Source organism: Schistocerca cancellata, chromosome 6, assembly GCF_023864275.1.
Source record: "Schistocerca cancellata isolate TAMUIC-IGC-003103 chromosome 6, iqSchCanc2.1, whole genome shotgun sequence".
Taxonomy (NCBI): domain Eukaryota; kingdom Metazoa; phylum Arthropoda; class Insecta; order Orthoptera; family Acrididae; genus Schistocerca; species Schistocerca cancellata.
This window is the reverse complement of record NC_064631.1, coordinates 488,024,240-488,046,319: the sequence shown is the minus strand read 5'-3', so window position 1 is coordinate 488,046,319 and position 22,080 is coordinate 488,024,240. Positions and strand designations below refer to the sequence as shown.

Here is a 22,080-nt window from a genome sequence, read left to right as displayed (position 1 = left end):
AAATTAAATGTGCTTCCAACACTAGAATGAAATTTGGACAAGTGCATTAGTGCTTATGGAGAATACTTTGAAGGTTATTATAATTGTATTTGGAAAAAGGTAGATTTTTATAAATTCCAGTTATTTTTGCCTCCCCTCTTTGTAGATACTTGTAACTAAATAAATGCAGTTTCCCATTTGCCATTATGTAATTTTTTATTCATGTGTGTGCTTGCTATTCAGTTGGTGAAACTATTCTTATGCCTACACAACTAAAAGTTCTTGTCTGAAAAAGAAAAACCTTTTCACACTGTTATTCAGTATGTAATTAAAAAATAGTGTTTTTTAAATTTTATAGGGAACAGGGTTGAAGACTTCTTGTTTGAAAAAATAGAAAAGAAGAGACCAAATCGGCTGACAAATCTTGAATACTTAGGATTGGATATGATTGAGGCAGGGAATGAATTTGGTCCAGGTACAGCCTATGGTAAGCAAGTGTTCTTTCAGTGAAACTTACTTGTCTGCCAGTCTTTCTTGTGCATGTCTGCAACTTTAAATCACTGTATGGTGAGCAGTCTGTCTGTTTAATAATATTGTCACTATTCTAGCCTGGATTTTCTGTTGTTACATTGAGTTTACCCTTACTAATATGTAGTCAATTAAGGATAATTATTTTTTGCATTTCAAGAGGAAACTAATGGATAATGGGGCAAAACAGTCTTAATTGTACAATTGTGTCCCTGAAAATGTTATTGCAACTTGTGCAATGTTACAAAACAATGTGTGGTAGTTGTCACATTTTTCAGTGTGTGATTATGAATTAACTTATACCATTAGCTTACAGAGTACTGTCCATTTGCAAGTAATATTAACTGAAACATTTGTTTCATCGTCTTCTAGGAAGTGCATTGGTTAAGGTAGGACAGTGTGAACAGAGATTGGGGCAGACTGAAAGGGAATTCATTAGTTCAGCTGGACAGTGTTTCATACAACCTCTAAGGAAGTTTCTGGATGGTGAAATGAAAACAATTCTGAAGGAAAGAAGTCTTTTGGAGAGCAAAAGGTAATTTTAATACTTCTATTTCCTTCAATACTGAAAATTTTCAACATATTTTGAGAAATTTGATTGGGGAAGTTAGGGCACATAAACAGCAAGAATTAAGATTAATCTTTCCTTCTCACTCTGTCAATCACCTCTGCACTGAAACTGTCACCGTGTGTGCCAATGAACTGCACCTCTCCCTTCATCTTTGTCTTCCCTTCGTCTCTCTCATCCTGGAGTCTGAGCCTCTACCTGTGTTCTCCTTGAAGAAGAGACTAATTTCTCCAAAAGTTATTGTGTGTGTCTTGTGGCAGCACTAAAAATTTTGTCTGCAAAGGTTAATTACTGGGTGGCAATGTCGTCTCATAATCTTTTATAAAAAAACAACTTGGTTTTCTTTTGCTTTTTTCCTAAGCAAAGATTTTCTTTTATTTTGAGCTGCATAAGAGGTAAAATAATCAGTTTGGTAGGCTATCATCCATCTGGTAAATATTATGTTCATATCTTCGACTGCAGTGAAACATCCTAGACAACTGCAGTGAGTCTTGGTACTGTAACATATAGCATGTTCGTACTAAAGTTCTCTGAAGTTGTTTGCATCACTTTCTGTAAATGAAGACTAGTGCACTGTTGCTTGAAATTGTTACCAAATTTTCTCTCTAGGCCACTCCATGAGTGAAACCTTTGAGAGCTCAGGAGGCATGTGTTAAATATGATTTGTCAAGGGAACAGGTTTTCATGTGATTTAATGTATTTTTGCAAGAAAAAGAACTGATTGAAAACCCAATTGCCTGTGCAGAACATTCAGTTGAGAGGTAATTTAAAGTTGAACAGAGGTAGACATTTTTGGTTAAAAGTGAGGCTGATTAAGGAAGAAGTAAATCTGCTGCATACTACTGTGCATTAGATATTGGTAGATTGAGGAAGAGGAGATCTGCATAAAAAATGGTTTTGAAACAGTTTTCTTAGAAAAGAAAAACAAAGTATATATTTCTTGGTCTTTTGGAGTGCATTAAAGATGATTCTTCACTTGGAACATGTTATTACAGGTACTGAAACATTCATTTTCTGAAGAAATCTATAAAGTGTACCAAAACCAGGTCACAGACCACTTCCACTAACTCCTCCCCCCCTCCCATAAGCAAAGAGTGGGAAAATTAAAAACCAGATCTATGCTAATATTATAGATGCCACAGTGATGCCCATAAGGAAAAAAAGATTGGAATAATTTTTATTGGAAAGTTTGTGATAATGTGTGTGAGAAAAATAATTGTACTAAAGTGGCCACTGTGTCACAAAAAAGTGCACATCTACACTGCACTTGTTAATGAAAATTTGGTAAGTAAAACCATCTGTGCAGTTCTTGCTCAATCTTATTCCAGAGATCAAAATCATTGTGACATTTTTCTAAGTTGAAGACTGAAAACACTTAAATGATTTTATCTTTGGACAAAACATAATTTTAAAGAAGCTACAAACCATCAACAGAGGAAGGTTCCAGTACTTGTAGTGGAGTATTTGAAGACAGCACACATTGTAATGGGCATGCATAGTAATCTTGTAAAACATTAGCCTCAATACTATGTTTGCAATTCTTTTACTCAGTTGTTTCCCCTCATTTCTCGCAATACAATTAAGTATATAATTTGTAATAAGAGGGCTGCTCAAAAAGTATCAGAATTTATTTATAAAATCAATCTTTATTCAGATATAATTGTTTGACATTAGTCACCTTCAGAGCACTCCCCTTGAGCTTTTACTAACCTCTCCAAATACTGCTGCCACTGTTGGAAGCATCGGTTGAAAACTTCTTGTGGTATAGTGTGCAGCTGCCCTGTTGTATTCTGCATAATATCTTCACTATTCTGAAACCTGGTCTTTCAGTTTAGGGAAAAACCAGAAGTAATTCAGTGCTATGTCAGAAGAGTAGGAGGACTGACAAACCACAGCCTTTCTGTGTTTGGCCAAAAAGCTCTGAATTAATTGAGAATAATGAGCAGGTGCATTATTGTGGTGAAGGTGCCAACTGTTCACTGCATGAAGTCTGGCTGCTTCATGACACTAGTACTTTCAAGGGCTTACTTGTGATGGACCATAGCACTAGTGTAATAAAAAAAAAAAAAAAAAAAAAAAAAAAAAAAAAAAAAAACAACTCGGTATGACTTTCAAATTTCTGTGGACCTTCCTCATGTTTTTGGTCTTGCGGATGGTTGATATTTCCATTGTGATGACTGAACTTTGTTTCTGTGTCGTACACGTAAACCCAAGTGTCACCAATGATCCCTATGTTAAGAAAGTTGAGATAACTGTTTACTGTGTCAAGCGTGTCCAGTGTGATCTCCAAAGGAAGTTGCTTCTGCTCAGTTGTTTGCAGCTTTGGCACAAATTTTCTAGAGGTCCTCCTGGGGCCCAAATGCTCTTTTAAAATGAGATGAGTGGACATAATATTAATTTTAACCTCGTCTGCAAGATCTCTCATCATGACTCATCTACCGTGCATCACCGAGATCCTTACGTGATCAATAACAACCAGATTTCTAGAGTCACTGATGAGTGACCATCTTTGAAACCGTTGTACCCTTCTTTTATCTGTTTGGTACCCATTGCTTTGTCTCCAAACACTTATTGAGTCTTAAGGATTGTTTCAATTTGAGAATCGTCAAACTTAAAACAAAATTTGATGCATTAATGATGTTCCAGTTTTTCTGTCATTTTGCCTGCAACACAGAAACAGAAAATTACCACTTACACACATTCAGTTGTCAGTGGCTAGTTAACAACTGGTTGTTTCCGCAGTCTTGAAAAAATTAGATGTGTGCACTATGTAGGCCTACATACATAGGGAGCTCATGTGCTGCATACCATTGTTGATTTCAGCAATAAAAATGTTGGATATTTTTGAACAGCCCTCATATGTACTGCTGGTCATTAAAACTATAGCAATAGGAAGGATAGCAAATAAAATATTTCACTAATTGTTGGTGTATGTTATAGAGGAGGGATAAGTGATCAGATTTGTAGCTGACAGATTGTGAAATTTAGTACTCATCGCTGCCAGCAACAAATGCTCTGACAGCCAGCAACAAATGCTTCTTCAGGTTTAGGCCAGAGTTCATCAGTTATAGTGGCTGGTGATTAGTGGCATATTAGTGTATCGGTAACCCATGACCAGCTGTTTCAAATGTGTGGGAAATGCATAAACTTTTGTGGCCAAGGGAGTATTTGAACCTGCTGTGTAGCAATGTAGGTCATGACAATACAGGCAGTGTGTGGTCTTGCATTATGTTAGTTGAATGTCACTGGGTGCAAAATTATCAGCATGCCCCTCAAAGCTGTTATGCCAAGGGAAGGTGCAAATTTGGTCACCATGCTAGCAATTCGTGGTGCTCCAGACTCATCATGCTGTTTGTGGATACTGGTTTCCCAGCAAAAATCTCATTTCCTGACTTGAGGTATGTGATAGGGCTGTGTGATTCTGCATGACTGAGCAAGCAGTATGCCTGACCTTTCGGACACTGGTCATTTGGGGCTATTGAGATCCTTCATGGCCCTGATGATGGCCCTCATGAAATCACTGATTTCATATTTGCACAACAGTTATGATATGCCAAACAGCATGAGCAGCTCTATCATGGAACAATAAACCACCATCCTGCCACTGTCAAATTTGATGAAGAGTATCGCATAACTTAGGGAAGGGAGGGCTGTGTGTTTCCCAGTGAGCCCCAACAGCAGTGGTTTGGTATGGGTATGGTGGCTCTTGGTTTCCAGAGCTAGAGACTGGCCATATCAACAGGCCTCATCTGCCCATAAACTCTGAGCATACATCACAGATGATCACTAGGTATAGCAGTAGAATTTTGTGTGTTTCAGAGAATTGGACTCGTAGCTTCACCACCTGGACTACAAGAAAGGTACAAAAAAAAGAAGAAACCTGCCAACTCAAGGAATGCATGTGCTACACGCTAGTCAGATGAATGTTTGTTGAAGTGAAACAGGCTCTAGTGGGCAACCTCTGGGGCAAATACCGCGCCCCACCAATTGTACCAGGCCTGCGGTACTGTATCTGGGTCAACATTTGTATTCCTAGCAGTTCATTGGATTCTCATGGAGCAAAGTAAATTCAGATCTCCTCGTGATGGGAAAAGTGTACAGTCAGGTAGTACATACACCCAACCAACAGAGTTCGGGTGATCAGTCCACCCAAGTAGTAGCCTTAAAATTATAGTAACAGAATATGAATTTCCCATAATGCTTTCATTGTTATCATGAGAGCAAACGAGACCTTTGAGAAGGTCTCTCTCCTTTCCATATTCACAAGGCATTGGAGGGTATCTTTGGGTCCAAGGCATAATTATCTGCTATGATATAGTGGAGATGGACCCTGAGGAGTTACATGAAGAATGGAAAAATATGGGTGTTGTGGAAGTGCAGAACTGTATGAAGAGTGTCAATGGCACATTGGAAAAAACTTGAACATTTATTCTAATGTTCAACATTCTGGAATGACCTGAACATATTTTCCCAGTGCACATCCGTTTTTAGGTGTTCCCAATCCAATGTTATCCTTCAAATCTCAAAGATTTGGCCACACCTCAATGGCATGTAATGGAAGGGCTGTATTTAGAAATTGTGGAGGCTGAGCTCACAAAGCAGGTGATTTCTTTGGACACTTCCTTCAAAATATAACAAGTGCTCATGGCGTCACCCACTATTGAGCAGGGAGTGTGGGGACTTATTAGAGTGAAGAAAGGAAAATTCAGGAATAAATACCCAAATGAATGAACTGTAGACCAGGGCTCTCTCCAACATTACCCCTGACCTCTTGGGTAAATTACCTCTGCCAAGGAAGGAGGATGGGGATGACCATCACTTATCAATAGCACCACAGGGACTTCTGAGTTGCTGTGAACTTAAATGGATACTGATCGCATTTGAAAGAATTACAGCTTCTGGGCCAGAGGAGGCCTTTCTGTATCTACTTGCAAGAGACTCATTTTGAAGCCACTGATACTCCTCTATTAAGGAGCTACCACCCCAACTGTAAGGACAATGTTACTGGAGAAAGATCTAGGGGTTGAGTGGCTGTTTTCATTTATGCCAGATGCCACTCCTGTCCTGGCCATCTTACTGTGGCCGTACTAACAGTTGCAGTGGAAGTTCTCACTCTAGTTAAAATCAAAATGCATTCTTTAAATCCTCCATCGCATGATCTGTTGGATGCAGATGCACAGACAGAACTCTTCCGGGGACTCGCCTGTGCATTCCTCCTCATGGGTGACTTTAATGCTTTTGGGCACAGCTATCTATCGTATGCTCCGGAGGTCGAATTATCGAGCCCTTTGTCTACCTGAAGAATATCTGCTCTGTGAATTCTGGTCAGATGACACACTTCTCCACTGCTACAAGGCTATCTTTAGCCATTGACCTTTATTTTTGTTCCCCAGCTGTTGCAGAGTTAGTTCAGTAAGAAGTGGCCACAGATCCTGTGTGGATTCATCTACTGAAATAGGCAGTGAAAAACAGGATACCTTGAAAATGGATAGTTTAAAGGTAAAATTGGTGAGATAAAGTCAGCAGGCCATATTTGAACAGGATTGTCCCCAGGAGGTGTGGATATGATCGCTTTGGGATCCAATGAGCCGACACCAGTTCCATTCCCCAGTCTAGCAGCCACCTCACACGATGCTTGTCCCTTGATGAAATGATGAATGTCACTAGGCAGTCAGTCAGGGTGCAGGTTTGAGAAGATACAGACACTATCAAACTACAGAAAATCTTTGTGCCTTTAGATCAGTGAGAGCACAGACATGTGATAAAAGAACAGAAGAGGAAATTCTGGATGGAATTGGCAACTTCCATTAATCGGCACATTTCCTTTGCACATATTTAGGACTCAATAAAGTGAATTAGACTAGGGCAACGCACGTCCCCTTACGGCCTTGTTGAGAAACGGGGTATGCTGAAAGGTATGCCTCAGTTACAGGTGAGCAGTTTTTATTGTCACTGTGTCATCCATAAAGACTCCTGCAGTCCAGATGTGGAGATAAGGAGGCTCCATTTCTTGGATACATTCTTCCATTCTCCATTTGGGAATTGGAATCAGTTCTGTCCATGCATTCATTATGCCATGCTCTGTCATAATGTGTGCCCTGAAGCCAGATGCAAGCTCCTATCTTGTTTCAATAAAATCTGGTTTGGTGGATAGTACCCCAAGGCGAGGGAGGAGGCAATATTAATTCCATTATTGAAACCAAGCAAGGATCATACTGAACCTAACAGTTACCGAAGCGTAGCCCTTACTGTGCTGCTTCCATTGCAGTTTGCGTTGCTACCAGTCAACCTTTGACAACTTACTTTTACTGGAGAGGATGATATAGGATTCCTTCTTACACCAAAACCACGTGGTTGGTGTGTTTTTTGCCATGAAAAAGTGTAAATCATCACTAGGAAATAAAACATCCTTTGCCAACTTCATGAATGGGGACTACGTGGATGTCTGCTGCTTATTATCTAATTCTTCTTTGAGGACTGATCCTTTCGATATAGTGTTGGTGATGCCTTGTCTGACTGTAGGGGTTGCCAAGGCCGTGTACTCAGTGTCACATTATGTGCAGTCACCTCTGCAGTCAAGAACCCTGTTAAATGTTTCCTTATATGGATGACTTTGCAGTTTTCTATACTTCCTCCAATCGTACAACGGCAATGAGACAACTACAGCTGACGATCAGAAAGCTGGAAGCTTGGGCCAGTAAAACGGGTTTTATGTTCTCACCCTAAAAGTATGTGTTTAAATTTTAACCAAGCTTATGGAAATTTTAGCCAACCACAGTTCACAATGGGGGATGATATTTTACATTGTAAGGACAGTGTGCAATTTTTGAGTCTATTTGGCTCAAAACTAACCTGGCTTCTGCACCTGAAAGACCTTTGAATAAAGGGCTTCAAATCGTTGAATAGTTTGAAATGCCTCAGCAGTATAAGTGCTGCTGACTGTGAATCAGTGGAAAACTTCAAATACACAGCCAGTTGTGGAACAATCTGCCACCTTGGCATGTTCAGAATCCCAAAGTGACTTTAAGGTTGACGCAGTATGAGAAAACTTGTACTCCAGATTACAATTTTAAAACTGTTTTGTACAATTTTAAATTCATACCACAGTTTTTTCATTGTTTATACAAATGGATCCCGGCAAGAGAACACCCTCGGTTGTTCAGCTGTTGTCCCTGATAGGGTTTCCAAAGTGTGTGTTCTGGAACCATTTACAAATTGAGACATGGACTTTTGACATTCCATTCATCACAGCACAAAGTTTCTCGTCTGTTCTGACTTGCTCCATGGGCTACAAATGGTCCACCACACGTATCCCATAGACCAGTGTTTTTCAACATTTTTGAATATGCAACCCTTTTCCAAGTAAAAATATTCTTGTGACCCCAGAACCATAATAAAAATATGATAAAAAGTACATCTGAATGTGAGTGAACTTCCAAGGTGCTGTCACAAAACCTTGTCACTTCCGTGTGACATTTATACCATAGCAGATGATCATCACGAAACATACGTTACCACCCATGCTGCAACTGCTTTCTCCTGCAACTGCGACCCCGTGAGCAAGACTTTGCGACCCACCAGGAGGTCATGACCCACAGGTTGAAAAACACTGCCCTAGACCATTTGGTTCAGCTCATCCATGACTACTTGCTTGCCTCCAACACTGTGGCAAGGAAGTTATCTTTTGTTAGGAATCTGTATACATAGGGATACAGGGCAACGACATAGATGACAAAGCAGCAAAGGAAGCATGTTGGGATGGTATTGTACGTCAATGTGCCATCCCCTTGCACATCATCTCATTAGCCCATCATCTCCTCATTATCTGACAAACGAATCGTGCTCAGTGGGAAACTGAATGGTTGGAGGTCACAGAAAACAATCTGTGGTCACTCAGATAGACCACACAGGCATGTCAGACATCATGCGGACCACACCGATGGCAAGAAGTGCTACTGTGTTTGTTTGCATGGTCATCTTCCACAGCAGATGTTTAAATCTGTTACTGTAGGTTATCTGTCTTAAGATGACTGCAGTTTAATTAAAAAGAATTTGATACATGGTCCACAGACTAAACACATTACCATTAGAAACAGACAGTTACAAAGAAGAAATGAATACCATAATACAAATAACCACAAACAGTGGATAAAAAGAGAACTTGGTAACTAAACTGAACAAGAAAATCAAGAAACAGAAAAGACCAAACACTCCATGGTCACCAATACAAGGACAAAATTACACACAAATAGCTGCACAAAATACGAGAATAGAAACAATACAAAGTATGAAAGAAACAGGAAGTAAAATATAGTACACAATGACAGACAACCACAAATACACACACTGAATATCCAATATTTTCAAAAAACAAGACATAAAAGTAGCACCCCCACTCCCCCGGAGCTCATGGTCCTTTCTTAAGTATGTGTGTGGCGAACACAGGGCCCTAGCTATTGCAACCTTCCTTCTTTCCCGGGCTGCATTTCCTTGCTCCTTCCCCTCCTTTCTGATCCTTGCTCCTTCCCCTCCTTTCTGATCCTTGCTCCTTCCCCTTTTCCTGCTCCTCTCCCTCTCTTGGTGTCCTTGTTTATGTTGGCCTCGCTGTCCTCCTGGTTATGTTGGATTTGCAATTTGGTTTTGTAGTGTAATTACCTCATCCTTTTGGCATTCTCTGGTCCCACTCTGGGGGTTTGACCCCCATTACTAAATTTCTATTCCGTAGTGTGAGCCATTTGGGGAAGAGCACCTTACCTAGTGTCTCCTACATGTGCCCTCCTAGTTGTTTCAACCTTTTCCTTCATGTCGTTGTCTAATGCTAGGGTGCATAGCCAGCACGGTAGCCAGTCCGTGTGGTGGGGTTGCTATGTACCCTTTTGGTTGAGCCCCCCTGAAAACACAGGGATCACACTTCTGATACCTGAGCTGTGACCACCTCACGTAAGCCTAGGAGTGGTTGCTTGTCATCCTGGAGCATCGGAACTCCCGGCAATGGCCACCGTGCCAGACGGTCCTGGGTGGCTGGGTGGAACCCCTGGGAGAGCCCCTGATTGGAGTGGGTGGTAACAGGGCAGACGCTATGCAGATGAAACACATACAGGTCCAGAACACGGGCTGTTCTTCTACGGCCATCTCTTTGCATGGAAATGATTCTTTTAGTGCTACTTCTGGCCCTTCGGCCTTCCCTTCCATGGCTACCCCCTGGGTGGAGGGTCAGGCTCGTCGGCTAGGGGTGGAACCTTTCCACCGCTATCTGGTTTGCACCAGGACTGATAGGGGATGCTTTCACCAATACCAAACCTTTATTTTTTGTGGAACACATTGAAGACAAGTTTGGCAAAGTGGACACTCTGAGTAAGATGAGGTCGGGTTCGTTGTTGATCAAAACTGCTTCAGCTGCCTAGTCTGCGGCCCTTCGTGCCTGTAACCATCTTGGCAGAATTCCTGTGTCCATTACCCCTCACCAGTCTTTGAATATGGTTCAAGATGTAATTTTTCACAGGGACCTCATCCTTCAAACTTATGGGCAACTTCAGGACAGTCTCGCATGGTGGGGTGTTCACTTTGTTCAGTGTGTTCAGAAGGGTCCGAAGGACAATTGCATTGATACTGGTGCCTTTATCCTGGCCTTTGAAGGGGATACCCTCCCTGAGGAGGTCAAGATTATGGTTTATTGATGTGACATGAAGCCATACATCCTACCACCTATGAGATGTTTTAAGTGTTTGCATTTTGGACACACTTCTTCCCATTGTTTGCAGGCCCCTCTCTGTGGTGACTGTGGACGTCCACTCCATGAGTAGAGTTCCTGTGTTCCCCCTCCTGTGTGTGTTAATTGTCATGAATCATTCTCCATGTTCACCAGATTGCCCAGTTTATAAGAAGAAAAGATGATACAGGAGCATAAATCCCTTGATCATTTAACCTACACTGAGGCTCGTAAGATGTATGCACATCTTCATCCTGTGTCCATGACGTCTAGCTATGCTTTAGTTACATCGTCATCCCCTTCCTCCCCCGTCCTTACTCCAGTCCCGAACCCCTCTCCGCCCCCCCCCCCCCCCCCTGCGGCTCCCACACCCTCCCTTCTGGGCACCAGTCCCCATCCCCAGCCGGAGAAGTGTCCCAATTCTTCGGCGTGTGCCGGTCAAGAGCACCATTCCCAGGATCCCCCTTCCCGGCACCTTCCAGGCCAAAGGTCCCGTCCCCACGTTTGCAACCTGATTCTGACCTGTTGTTCAAAGATGTTGCCCCCTCCTTGTCGGTGACGGGTGGTGACCCGGCGGCATGACTGGCTTTAGCCTGTTCAACCCCCATTTGAATCATTGTTCTGTGGGTATCCAATGGAAGTGCAGTGGATATTACCTCACCTTCCAGTGTTATTCCCTTATTTCGCTTTACTCCAGCTTGTGTGGTTCTACAGGAATCACATTTTACTGATGATCACTCACCAATCCTCCGTGGATTCCGTCTTTTCTGTCAAAATTGGGTCAGGCCCCTGCGGGTCTCTGGTGGCGCTTGTACGTTGGTCCATACGGACGTTGCTAGCACGTGGATTCCTCTTCAAACTACATTGGAAGCAGTTGCTGTTAGGGTCCACCTGGACTCTGAGGTCACAGTTTGCAATCTTTATCTCCCTCCTGACGGGACTCTTGCACCTGCTGCTTCAATGCCCTTCTTCAGCAACATCCTCCTCCCTTCCTCCTTAAGCCTTAAAACTGAGAATAAAAACCACTTTCATGGAGAAAACTGAGAACCAGTTCGACCATCCGGTGTCTCCCACTGTAAGCTGTGTTTGGTGATTCCGGACTCCCCTCCCTGGCCACGATCCTCTTTTCTTTCCCTTTTACTCTGTTTTTATCACATTTTAGCATTGGTTAGCCTCCTTTTACAATATGCACTTCTACAGTCTAGTGGTTGAACACTTTTGAATAGCAGGTGGTCTTGCCTGTACTGCAGCAGAGGTGGTATATTTCCTGCCTCTAGCATATCCTTGGGGCTGCTCACCTGCTGACTTCCCTCATTTTGTTTTCACCATTGACAACACAACTGCACTTTTACATTTTTTAGCCTTTTACCTTTTATTGTTTTGACTTTTCTGAAATGTCAATCTGTCTGTCTGGACCACATTTGAAACGAGGGCCTGATGACCTTGTTGTTTGGTCCCTTCAACCCCAATCAAGCAACCAAAAGTAGCACACCAAATGAACATTCAATTCAAAAATACTTCCCAAAAAAACAGAAAAAACTGATCTGTAACAGAAATCGGGAATATACCAGCTGAAATGCAATAAATAGGTCAAACCAGGAGGATATTTGACACCAGATACAAAGATCATGTTAGAGCTATAAGTACAGGACAAACCATTCAACTTTTGCTGAACATTTACACCAACACCAACAAAAAATTACAACCAGACACACAGGCGTGGAAATCATAAGGATAAACAACAACAAAAACACCTTCTACCTTACAGAAAACTGTCATTCCAAAAAACCATAACAGAAAAGAAACAGTATAAATGATAAGACAAACTTGGCAAACCACACACTCTTTAAACTGATTGGCAACTTAATATAACATTAAATGTACACATATAACCACAAGCTTCATTTACCAGTACCATCTCCTTCCAGATTCTGTCATGTAATCACCATCCAAGCCCATCCTTGCCCTTCCTCCCCCCACCCCTACAAAAAAGTCAACCCATCCACACTCATCTGTCTCTGTGCGTGCGCAGAATAACCGCAGAAGATCCTTTATAAACAAAAGTGAAATGAAATGCATCTGGTGTAATTATTTGTAATTAAATTGCACCTTCCCCCCCCCCCCCCCCCCCACACACACACACACAAAATAAAATAGTTTCACAGGTTGGAAACACTCACAATGTGAATGAAAGCAAATGAACAGATATAAACACTATAGCAGTGCAGTATAAGAAACATTTTAAGAAAGTGAAATGTAAATAGTGCAGTGCGGGAAATACTGCAGAATGGCAAAAGCTGAGAAATTCAAATGTGAAATTAAGCCTTTAGATGCCAACCGCTGCTAGCAAGGAGGGAAGGAGCAGAATATGTAAAGAAACACAATAAGTAAATTGCAGACCAACTTTATAAAGAAAATGCTGTTTTTAGCCTAAAACAATGAAAAATGCTCAAACATATGTATCCTATTTGCAGAATAACCACAGAAGATGCTTTATAAACAAAGGTGAAATGCATCGGGTGTAATTCTTTTTAATTAAATTGCAGTCAGCTCAAGACCAATAACCTATAGTAACGGAAGTGCTACTCATCAGACTGCACATTTGACATAACCGTTTAACACATGGTTTCTCCCTCTGGCAGGAATATCTGCCACTCTAAAGTTTTTGTAGTGTGCCAGTTTCAGTTCAGTATATTTTGGCTTTGTGTGCCTTATATACTGACATCAGAGCATCCCTTAACATGATTGCAGATCTGCCCACCATCCATGCTGATACTGACACCAGCGTTAAATGGGCTCTGAAATTTTGTGAACGGTCAGGTGCTGGGGAGGGGAGGTGGACTTTAATGTTTTTATAATTGTTCTGCATGCTGCCGATGACCATGATGTTAAGTGCCCCACATCCTAAATAATAATAATAATAATAACCACCACCACTACCATCGCTCGCTCGCTCACTCCATCCCCTTTCTCTGCAGAATTGTATAAAAAGGGTAATGTAAAGGAGATAAAGGAGATTTCAGAAATGCTGTAGCATTTGTTCTCTGAACACCCCAAACAAATAGCTTGGGTTGTTATTGAGGAACAATGAATAAGAAACATATTTTGCATCACATTTTTGACCTCATATATGTGACTCACCCTCGTGTCCCATTATTCTGTCTTTAATTTGGTTAGTCTTAGATAAATGAAACATACTGAAAAACTAGATAAAATAGGTCCTACTTCTTAATAAAAAAAATCCCAAGTTTTCGAGTGTTTTAATTCTTTCAGTGAATCTTTTCAGTGCGGTTTTCAAATTCATAAACACAATGGAAAGCTTTGATGTTCCATTTTCAGCAGAAATATATTGTTTTCTTGTCTTTGCTGCTGCATTTACTCTGTAGTAAGAGGAAACCCACTATCACCACCACCACCACCACCACCAATGTTTTCCTGTGTATGAAAGTTCAATTGATATACTTTAAACAGTGACAACAGTGTAGTTAGTGTGTAGGAAATCTCGCACTAGACACTCCAGTGTTTGCCACGATAAAGCAGTAGTCAGTGTTGTTATTACGATTTGGTTTGTCAGATCCATTTCCTTAATCTGCTAGAATGAAACAGGCTTTTCAAAAGTAGATGGTGACGGATTCCATAACCTCTGTCCATGCCTGGTAGGACAGTGCAAAGTATTAAAAATTGACACTTTAAAGACAGCTGTGTCTTTTCCATCTTCCATCAGACTTAATGCCTTCTGTGCAATAGCTTTTGTGTAATAAGTTTTGAAGATGCAGATAACTCCTAAATCCAAGGGCTGCCATTTGCTTGTTCAGTTTGGTGGCAGGTACTCTAACTGCACTGAATGTCCAGGGCAAGAATCTACAGACACAAAAAATTTCCTGTTATAGTGTCTTTGCATCAGGGCTATGCATTTGCTTATGTAATAGTTGTGATGATGTCCTCCACACTTCGTTATTGGCACTGTACTTTGTGGAAAAAAATTTTTACAGGTTTAATATGATGTGGGTTTTTGATTCACCAATCACAAATAGTTTAATTTTTTGAGGACTATCAGCATTTGTGCCTGGCATTACTGTAAGGCAGACTTGACTGTTTCTCCTTCCATTGAAATTTTCATCTTAAAGACAAGCGTTTTGTTTGGAAGGATGGTGAAAGAGAACAATTTAGTGTGTCTTGAAGATGTCCTTCAGTTTATAGTGCTGTATAGGGTTGTGTAATGTACCACTCTGCCATTCACCAACATTTTTTATGTTTGCATTGTTTCCTTTGCCACATTCAGTTCTGTACACATCATTATACTGCTTCTTGAACCTATCAATACAGCCTTTAGATGCAGAGAAGTCCTAGATTTAAAGTATATTGGCCACCCTCAGTGCCTTTTCACAAAACATCATGGTGTTCATGGACATATTTGTGGTTTTTTTTTTTTTTTTTAGTCCACTGTTACTTGCACTTTCCAAAATATTTTTGATGATGGTATTCAATGTAGAAATGGGATATCTAAACTGTGTGGTGCTAATGTAATTCATGTTCTGCAGTGAACTTTCTCTTCGAAGAATTCTTACTTTCTTTTTTTATCTAAAGGGTTTTCATGCCTCCTCTTCTAATATTCTCTAGCTTAAAATTTGACACAAAACAGTAAACTTCTACTTGACAGAAACAGCTAACATTTCAGTCTCTTATGCAAGGCTATGAACAGTGCTACATGGTCAACATAGTTAACTGGTGGCACAGTGCTTAAATTGTCAGCACCGCCGAAGTAGTCATCCGTAGCTATCAAACAACAAATGCATATACAAATGAAAAGTGAAACTAAATTGCCTGGTTTCCGTACCATAATCAGTATTACCTTCTTCAAAGTCAAGGGGTATTGTACTTTAAACCACATCTAATTGAAACAAGATAAGAGCTGCTTTGTTGGCGTCGGGGCACAGTGTTGCATTTACCGTATTTACTCGAATCTAAGCCGCACTCAAATCTAAGCCGCACCTGAAAAATGAGACTCGAAACAAAGGAAAAAAAAAAAAATTTCCCGTATCTAAGCTGCACCTGAAATTTGAGACTCGAAATTAAAGGGGAGAGAAAAGTTTTAGGCCGCACCTCCAAATCGAAACAAAGTTGGTCCATTGTAATATGAGACACAATTTAGGTCGAATGAATGACGATACAGCTACAGTAGTTTGATTCGAGTCGTAAGCTTAGCAGTTAAGCTTTACCAGGTAGCCATTGCTATGCGTCAGACGCTCCGTCTGTATTTATACGGGTACCCTTCCTTTTTCACGTGCTTCATCTGGTTTGAATCGATTGCTTATTTTGCTTTGATCTGATAAGTGCCGTTTTCTTTGTTATAGGTGTTTACGCCACTCTGATCCCCTATCTCTTCTACATCGACTCCTGTTTCTTCTTCTATCACATCAGACAAATCTTCACCCTCATAGAGGCTTTCAATGTATTCTTTCCACCTATCTGCTCTCTGCTCAACCTGAAAATGCATTACTGTACTGTGTCATGCACTGTGTCATGCACTGTTTGTCGCATTCTGATAGTGCGTGTTTACGGCCTGTCACCGTTCGCGGCATGGCTTGCTTTTGTGCGCGCTACCGCCGCTTACAATTAAAAAAAGAGAGAGAGAGGAATCGTCTCATTAGCGAAACAATGGCAAGAGACTGCTATTTGTTGTTACTTACACTGCTTTCTTTGATAATGATCAACAAGAACCAAATAATAGACTGCGTATGATAGAACATGTTCTGAACGAGAGTTAGGCGAAAATTTTTTCTCCGTTTGAAAATCTTTGCGGCTGCTTCTTTAGTACATCAAATTCTGCACAGAAATTAGTCATCTTAGATTTAAAAATCTAGTCAGTTGCCGTGCTTCATTTCTGACTGTATAACTATTAGGCATAAATATAATACGAATATAATCATGGCATGATACGTATATTCTTCCGCGTTTGCTGTTGTCTCGCTCTAGTTTCATAGTTTATTAGGCAGACAGGATTTAAATGAGATAGCAGCAAACACGAAAGAATACATGGCAAAATGTTTATATTCATATTATTCTTATGGTGAAGAGAATAGTGCATGTGATTCACATTTCATCAGGTTCCTATTGGCAACCATCTCTTCTCACAGGTAGGAAAAAATTCAGAACGTAGAGTTGGCCATATTGACAAACATCTCAAACAGTCTTGCCAGTCGTATTTCCGTTGTTGTTGTTGTTGTCTTCAGTCCTGAGACTGGTTTGATGCAGCTCTCCATGCTACTCTATCCTGTGCAAGCTTCTTCATCTCTCAGTACCTACTGCAACCTACATCCTTCTGAATCTGCTTAGTGTATTCATCTCTTGGTCTCCCCCTATGATTTTTACCCTCCACGCTGCCTTCCAGTACTAAATTGGTGATCCCTTGATGCCTCAGAACATGTCCTACCAACCGATCCCTTCTTCTGGTCAAGTTGTGCCACAAACTTATCTTCTCCCCAATCCTATTCAATACTTCCTCATTAGTTATGTGATCTACCCATCTAATCTTCAGCATTCTTCTGTAGCACCACATTTCGAAAGCTTCTATTCTCTTCTTGTCCAAACTATTTACCGTCATGTTTCACTTCCATACATGGCTACACTCCATACAAATACTTTCAGAAATGACTTCCTGACACTTAAATCTATACTCGATGTTAATAAATTCCTCTTCTTGAGAAACGCTTTCCTTGCCATTGCCAGTCTACATTTTATATCCTCTCTACTTCGACCATCATCAGTTATTTTGCTCCCCAAATAGCAAAACTCCTTTACTACTTTAAGTGTGTCATTTCCTAATCTAATACCCTCAGCATCACCCGACTTAATTCGACTACATTCCATTATCCTCGTTTTGCTTTTGTTGATGTTCATCTTATATCCTCCCTTCAAGACACCATCCATTCCGTTCAACTGCTCTTCCAAGTCCTTTGCTGTCTCTGACAGAATTACAATGTCATCGGCGAACCTCAAAGTTTTTATTTCTTCTCCATGGATTTTAATACCTACTCCAAATTTTTCTTTTGTTTCCTTTACTGCTTGCTCAATATACAGATTGAATAACATTGGGGAGAGGCTACAACCCTGTCTCACTCCCTTCCCAACCGCTACTTCCCTCTCATGCCCCTCGAATCTTATAACTGCCATCTGGTTTCTGTACAAATTGTAAATAGCCTTTCGCTCCCTGTATTTTACCCCTGCCACCTTTAGAATTTGAAAGAGAGTATTCCAGTCAACATTGTCAAAAGCTTTCTCTAAGTCTACAAATGCTAGAAACATAGGTTTGCCTTTCCTTAATCTTTCTTCTAAGATAAGTTGTTGGGTCAGTATTGCCTCACGTGTTCCAGTATTTCTACGGAATCCAAACTGATCTTCCCCGAGGTCAGCTTCTACTAGTTTTTCCATTCGTCTGTAAAGAATTCGTGTTAGTATTTTGCAGCTGTGGCTTATTAAACTGATTGTTCAGTAATTTTCACATCTGTCAACACCTGCTTTCTTTGGGATTGGAATGATCATATTCTTCTTGAAGTCTGATGGTATTTCGCCTGTTTCATACATCTTGCTCACCAGATGGTAGAGTTTTGTCAGGACTGGCTCTCCCAAGGCCGTCAGTAGTTCTACTGGAATGTTGTCTACTCCGGGGGCCTTGTTTCGACTCAGGTCTTTCAGTGCTCTGTCAAACTTTTCACGCAGTATCGTACCTCCCATTTCATCTTCATCTACATCCTCTTCCATTTCCATAATATTGTCCTCAAGAACATCGCCCCTGTATAGACCCTCTATATACTCCTTCCACATTTCTGCTTTCCCTTCTTTGCTTAGAGCTGGGTTTCCATCTGAGCTCTTGATGTTCATACAAGTGGTTCTCTTATCTCCAAAGGTCTCTTTAATTTTCCTGTAGGCAGTATCTATCTTACCCCTAGTGAGATAAGCCTCTACATCCTTACATTTGTCCTCTAGCCATCCCTACTTAGCCATTCTGCACTTCCTGTCGATCTCATTTTTGAGACGTTTGTATTCCTTTTTGTCTGCTTCATTTACTGCATTTTTATATTTTCTCCTTTCATCAATTAAATTCAATATTTCTTCTGTTACCCAAGGTTTTCTAGTAGCCCTCGTCTTTTTACCTACTTGATCCTCTGCTGCCTTCACTACTTCATTCCTCAGAGCTACCCATTCTTCTTCTACTGTATTTCTTTCCCCCATTCCTGTCAATTGTTCCCTTATGCTCTCCCTGAAACTCTCTACAACCTCTGGTTCTTTCAGTTTATCCAGGTCCCATCTCCTTAAATTCCCACCTTTTTGCAGTTTCTTCAGTTTTCATCTACAGGTCATAACCAATAGATTGTGGTCAGAGTTCACATCTTCCCCTGGAAATGTCTTACAATTTAAAACATGGTTCCTAAATCTCTGTCTTACCATTATATGATCTATCTGAAACCTATCTGAATAATTTCTTTTATTTCATCATACATTTCTTCAATTTCTTCGTCATCTGCAGAGCTAGTTGGCATATAAACTTGTACTACTGTAGTAGGTGTGGGCTTCGTATCTATCTTGGCCATAATAATGCGTTCAGAGTAGAGAAAGCGAGAGTAATTTTTAAGATATTGCAGATTTGATTTTTAAATAAAGTATCTTGGGCATCTACACATCAATTGTTCATATATAATCTTGTACTTTAGTATAAATTTTGGAACTACTAAATTTACAAATTTTGTGAGCATATGAAGGGGGACCCCAATTGATTAGTTTTGTACCGTATTTACTCGAATCTAAGCCGCACCTGAAAAATGAGACTCGAAATACAGGAAAAAAAAATTCCCGAATCTAAGCCACACCGGAAATTTGAGACTCGAAATTCAAGGGGAGACTAAAGTTTTAGGCCGCACCTCCAAATCGAAACAAAGTTGGTCCATTGTAATATGAGACACAATTTAGGTCGAATGAATGACGATACAGCTACAGTAGTTTGGTTCGAGTCGTAAGTTTAGCAGTTAAGCTTTAGCAGGTAGCCATTGCTATGCGTCAGGCGCTCCGTCCGTATTTATACGATTACCCTTCCTTTTTCACGTGCTTCGTCTGGTTTGAATCGATTGCTTGTTTTGCTTTGATCTGATAAGTGCTGTTTTCTTTGTTATAGGTGTTTGCGTCACTCTAAGCTGAAAATGCATTACTGTAATGTGTCACGCATTGTTTGTCGCATTCTGATAGTGCGTGTTTATGGCCTGTCGCCGCTCGCGGCATGGCTGGCTTTTGTGCGCGCTACCGCCGCTTACAATTTAAAAAAAAGAGAAAGTAATCGTCTCATTAGCGAAACAATGGCAAGAGACTGCTATTTGTTGTTACTTACACTGCTTTCTTTGATAATGATCAACAAGAACCAAATAATAGACTGCGTATGATAGAACATGTTCTGAACAAGAGTTAGGCGAAAATTTTTCTCCGTTTGAAAATCTTTGCGGCTGCTTCTTTAGTACATCAAATTCTGCACAGAAATTAGTCATCTTAGAATTAAAAATCTCGTCAGTTGCCGTGCTTCATTTCCGACTGTATCACTATTAGGCATAAGAATAATACGAATATAAACATGACACGATACGTATATTCTTCCGTGTTTGCTGTTGTCGCACTCTAGTTTCGTAGTTTATTAGGCAGGCAGGATTTAAATGAGATAGCAGCAAACACGAAAGAATACATGACAAAATGTTGATATTCGTATTATTCCTATGGGGAAGAGAATACAGCATGTGATTCACATTTCACCAGGTTCCTATTAGCAACCATCTCTTCTCACAGGTAGGAAAAAATTCAGAACCTAGAGTTGGCCATATTGACAAACATCCCAAACAGTCTTGCATGTCGGATTTTCGCAGTACACTGAAATTCTGCTACATTCGAAGATGAACAATACGGAATTTGTATTTACTTTGTTGGCTAATGTATGAAAATGCAGTGGTCGAAATTCGGGGCGGAGAAAAAAAAGCTCGTCTTCCACCTTTTTTTTTTTTTTTAATTTATTTACTGACGCGGAGGATTTGGCGCCAGTATTTATCTTTGTGCCTACAAAGCATGCCTTTGTACCTTTACATACATTCGACGGCAGAAGTTAGTTGATAAATCAGCTTTTCAGCTGATTGGCTTTTTGGATTACAAAAACCGGAAAAAAAGTGCGGCTTAGATTCGAGTAAATACGGTAGTTGTTTCATCTCTTAATGGAAGTAGCATAAAATACTGCATCTATTTCTCTCCCATCCAACAATGATATTAGAATTTTTCTTTTGATACTGGGTATATTATTGTAACAGTTGATTTGATTTGCATAAATGAGGCCACTCATCAAATTCTATTTCAGGTTGGATTTGGATGCTTGTAAAAACCGGCTACGTAAGGCAAGAAGTATGCATTCACAGCAGAATGTAAGTAACACTCTGTGTTTGGTAATTTCTTTTGTGTCTTTAAGAAAAACCAAAGAAAAACTTCCCATATTAGATGACAATAGACATCCAAATGAGCAGCAAAAGGGGATAGAATTAAATGTTTAACAAAACAGAGGTATCTCCACATAGTAATAAAGAGGAAAGACTAGAACAATTGAAGTAATCAAGAATTAAATTTAAAAAGTAACTGAGGAGCCTGTATTTGGAGACAAGCAAGTGCGGATTAATCAGTGACAAAGTGCAAGCAACACACAAGATGTGAAAAGTGACAGAGGGCTCACAAAAAGAAGCAAATAGAGGAGAAGGAAAGAATGAAAGAAAAGGCATGAAATAATGAGTAATGATATCTGAGCAAATGTGAAAGGTTTTGTAGTTGATGACGCAAGTGGGAAGTAGAAAAGAAAATTGCCAAGTGGAGGGGTGGGGGTGGGGGTTCATAGTGAAACACCACACAAATGACTTCCTTTGTTTGGCTCTGTGTGCCTTGAAAATGACATTGACACACAAACAAAACTAATTGTACAGTATGGTGAAAATCACAGATCTCTTCCCAAACGTACAGCACTTCCATATTGTGAACACACGTGCAAATGACAAGTAGGAACAAAATTTCAAAGCCTACTTGTGTATGTAAATGGTGTGTGTGTGTGTGTGTGTGTGTGTGTGTGTGTGTGTGTTACTAATAAAGATTGTTGCCAAAAGCTTTATGTACATGTCTTTAAATTGTGCCTGTCTTCTTCTACAAAAGGTTTGGAAGGAGCTCTGCTCAACCTACAGGGGACTAAAAAGCTGCTAGACTATAAAAGCTGTGAAAGGCTGGCACAAGGCTA

The 22,080-nt window shown here is 40.4% G+C and overlaps 1 protein-coding gene across 3 annotated transcripts in view; it reads left to right on the top strand.

Moving 5' to 3' along the window:
* Positions 1-22,080, top strand: part of LOC126191306 (endophilin-B1) — a 224,580-nt gene that overhangs the window by 57,712 nt on the left and 144,788 nt on the right. For all 3 annotated transcript variants that reach the window (XM_049932133.1, XM_049932134.1, XM_049932135.1), the window contains exons 3-5: positions 338-466; positions 880-1,042; positions 21,166-21,229. In XM_049932133.1, the coding sequence (XP_049788090.1) occupies positions 338-466; positions 880-1,042; positions 21,166-21,229 (356 nt within the window). The remainder of the gene's footprint in view (positions 1-337; positions 467-879; positions 1,043-21,165; positions 21,230-22,080) is intronic.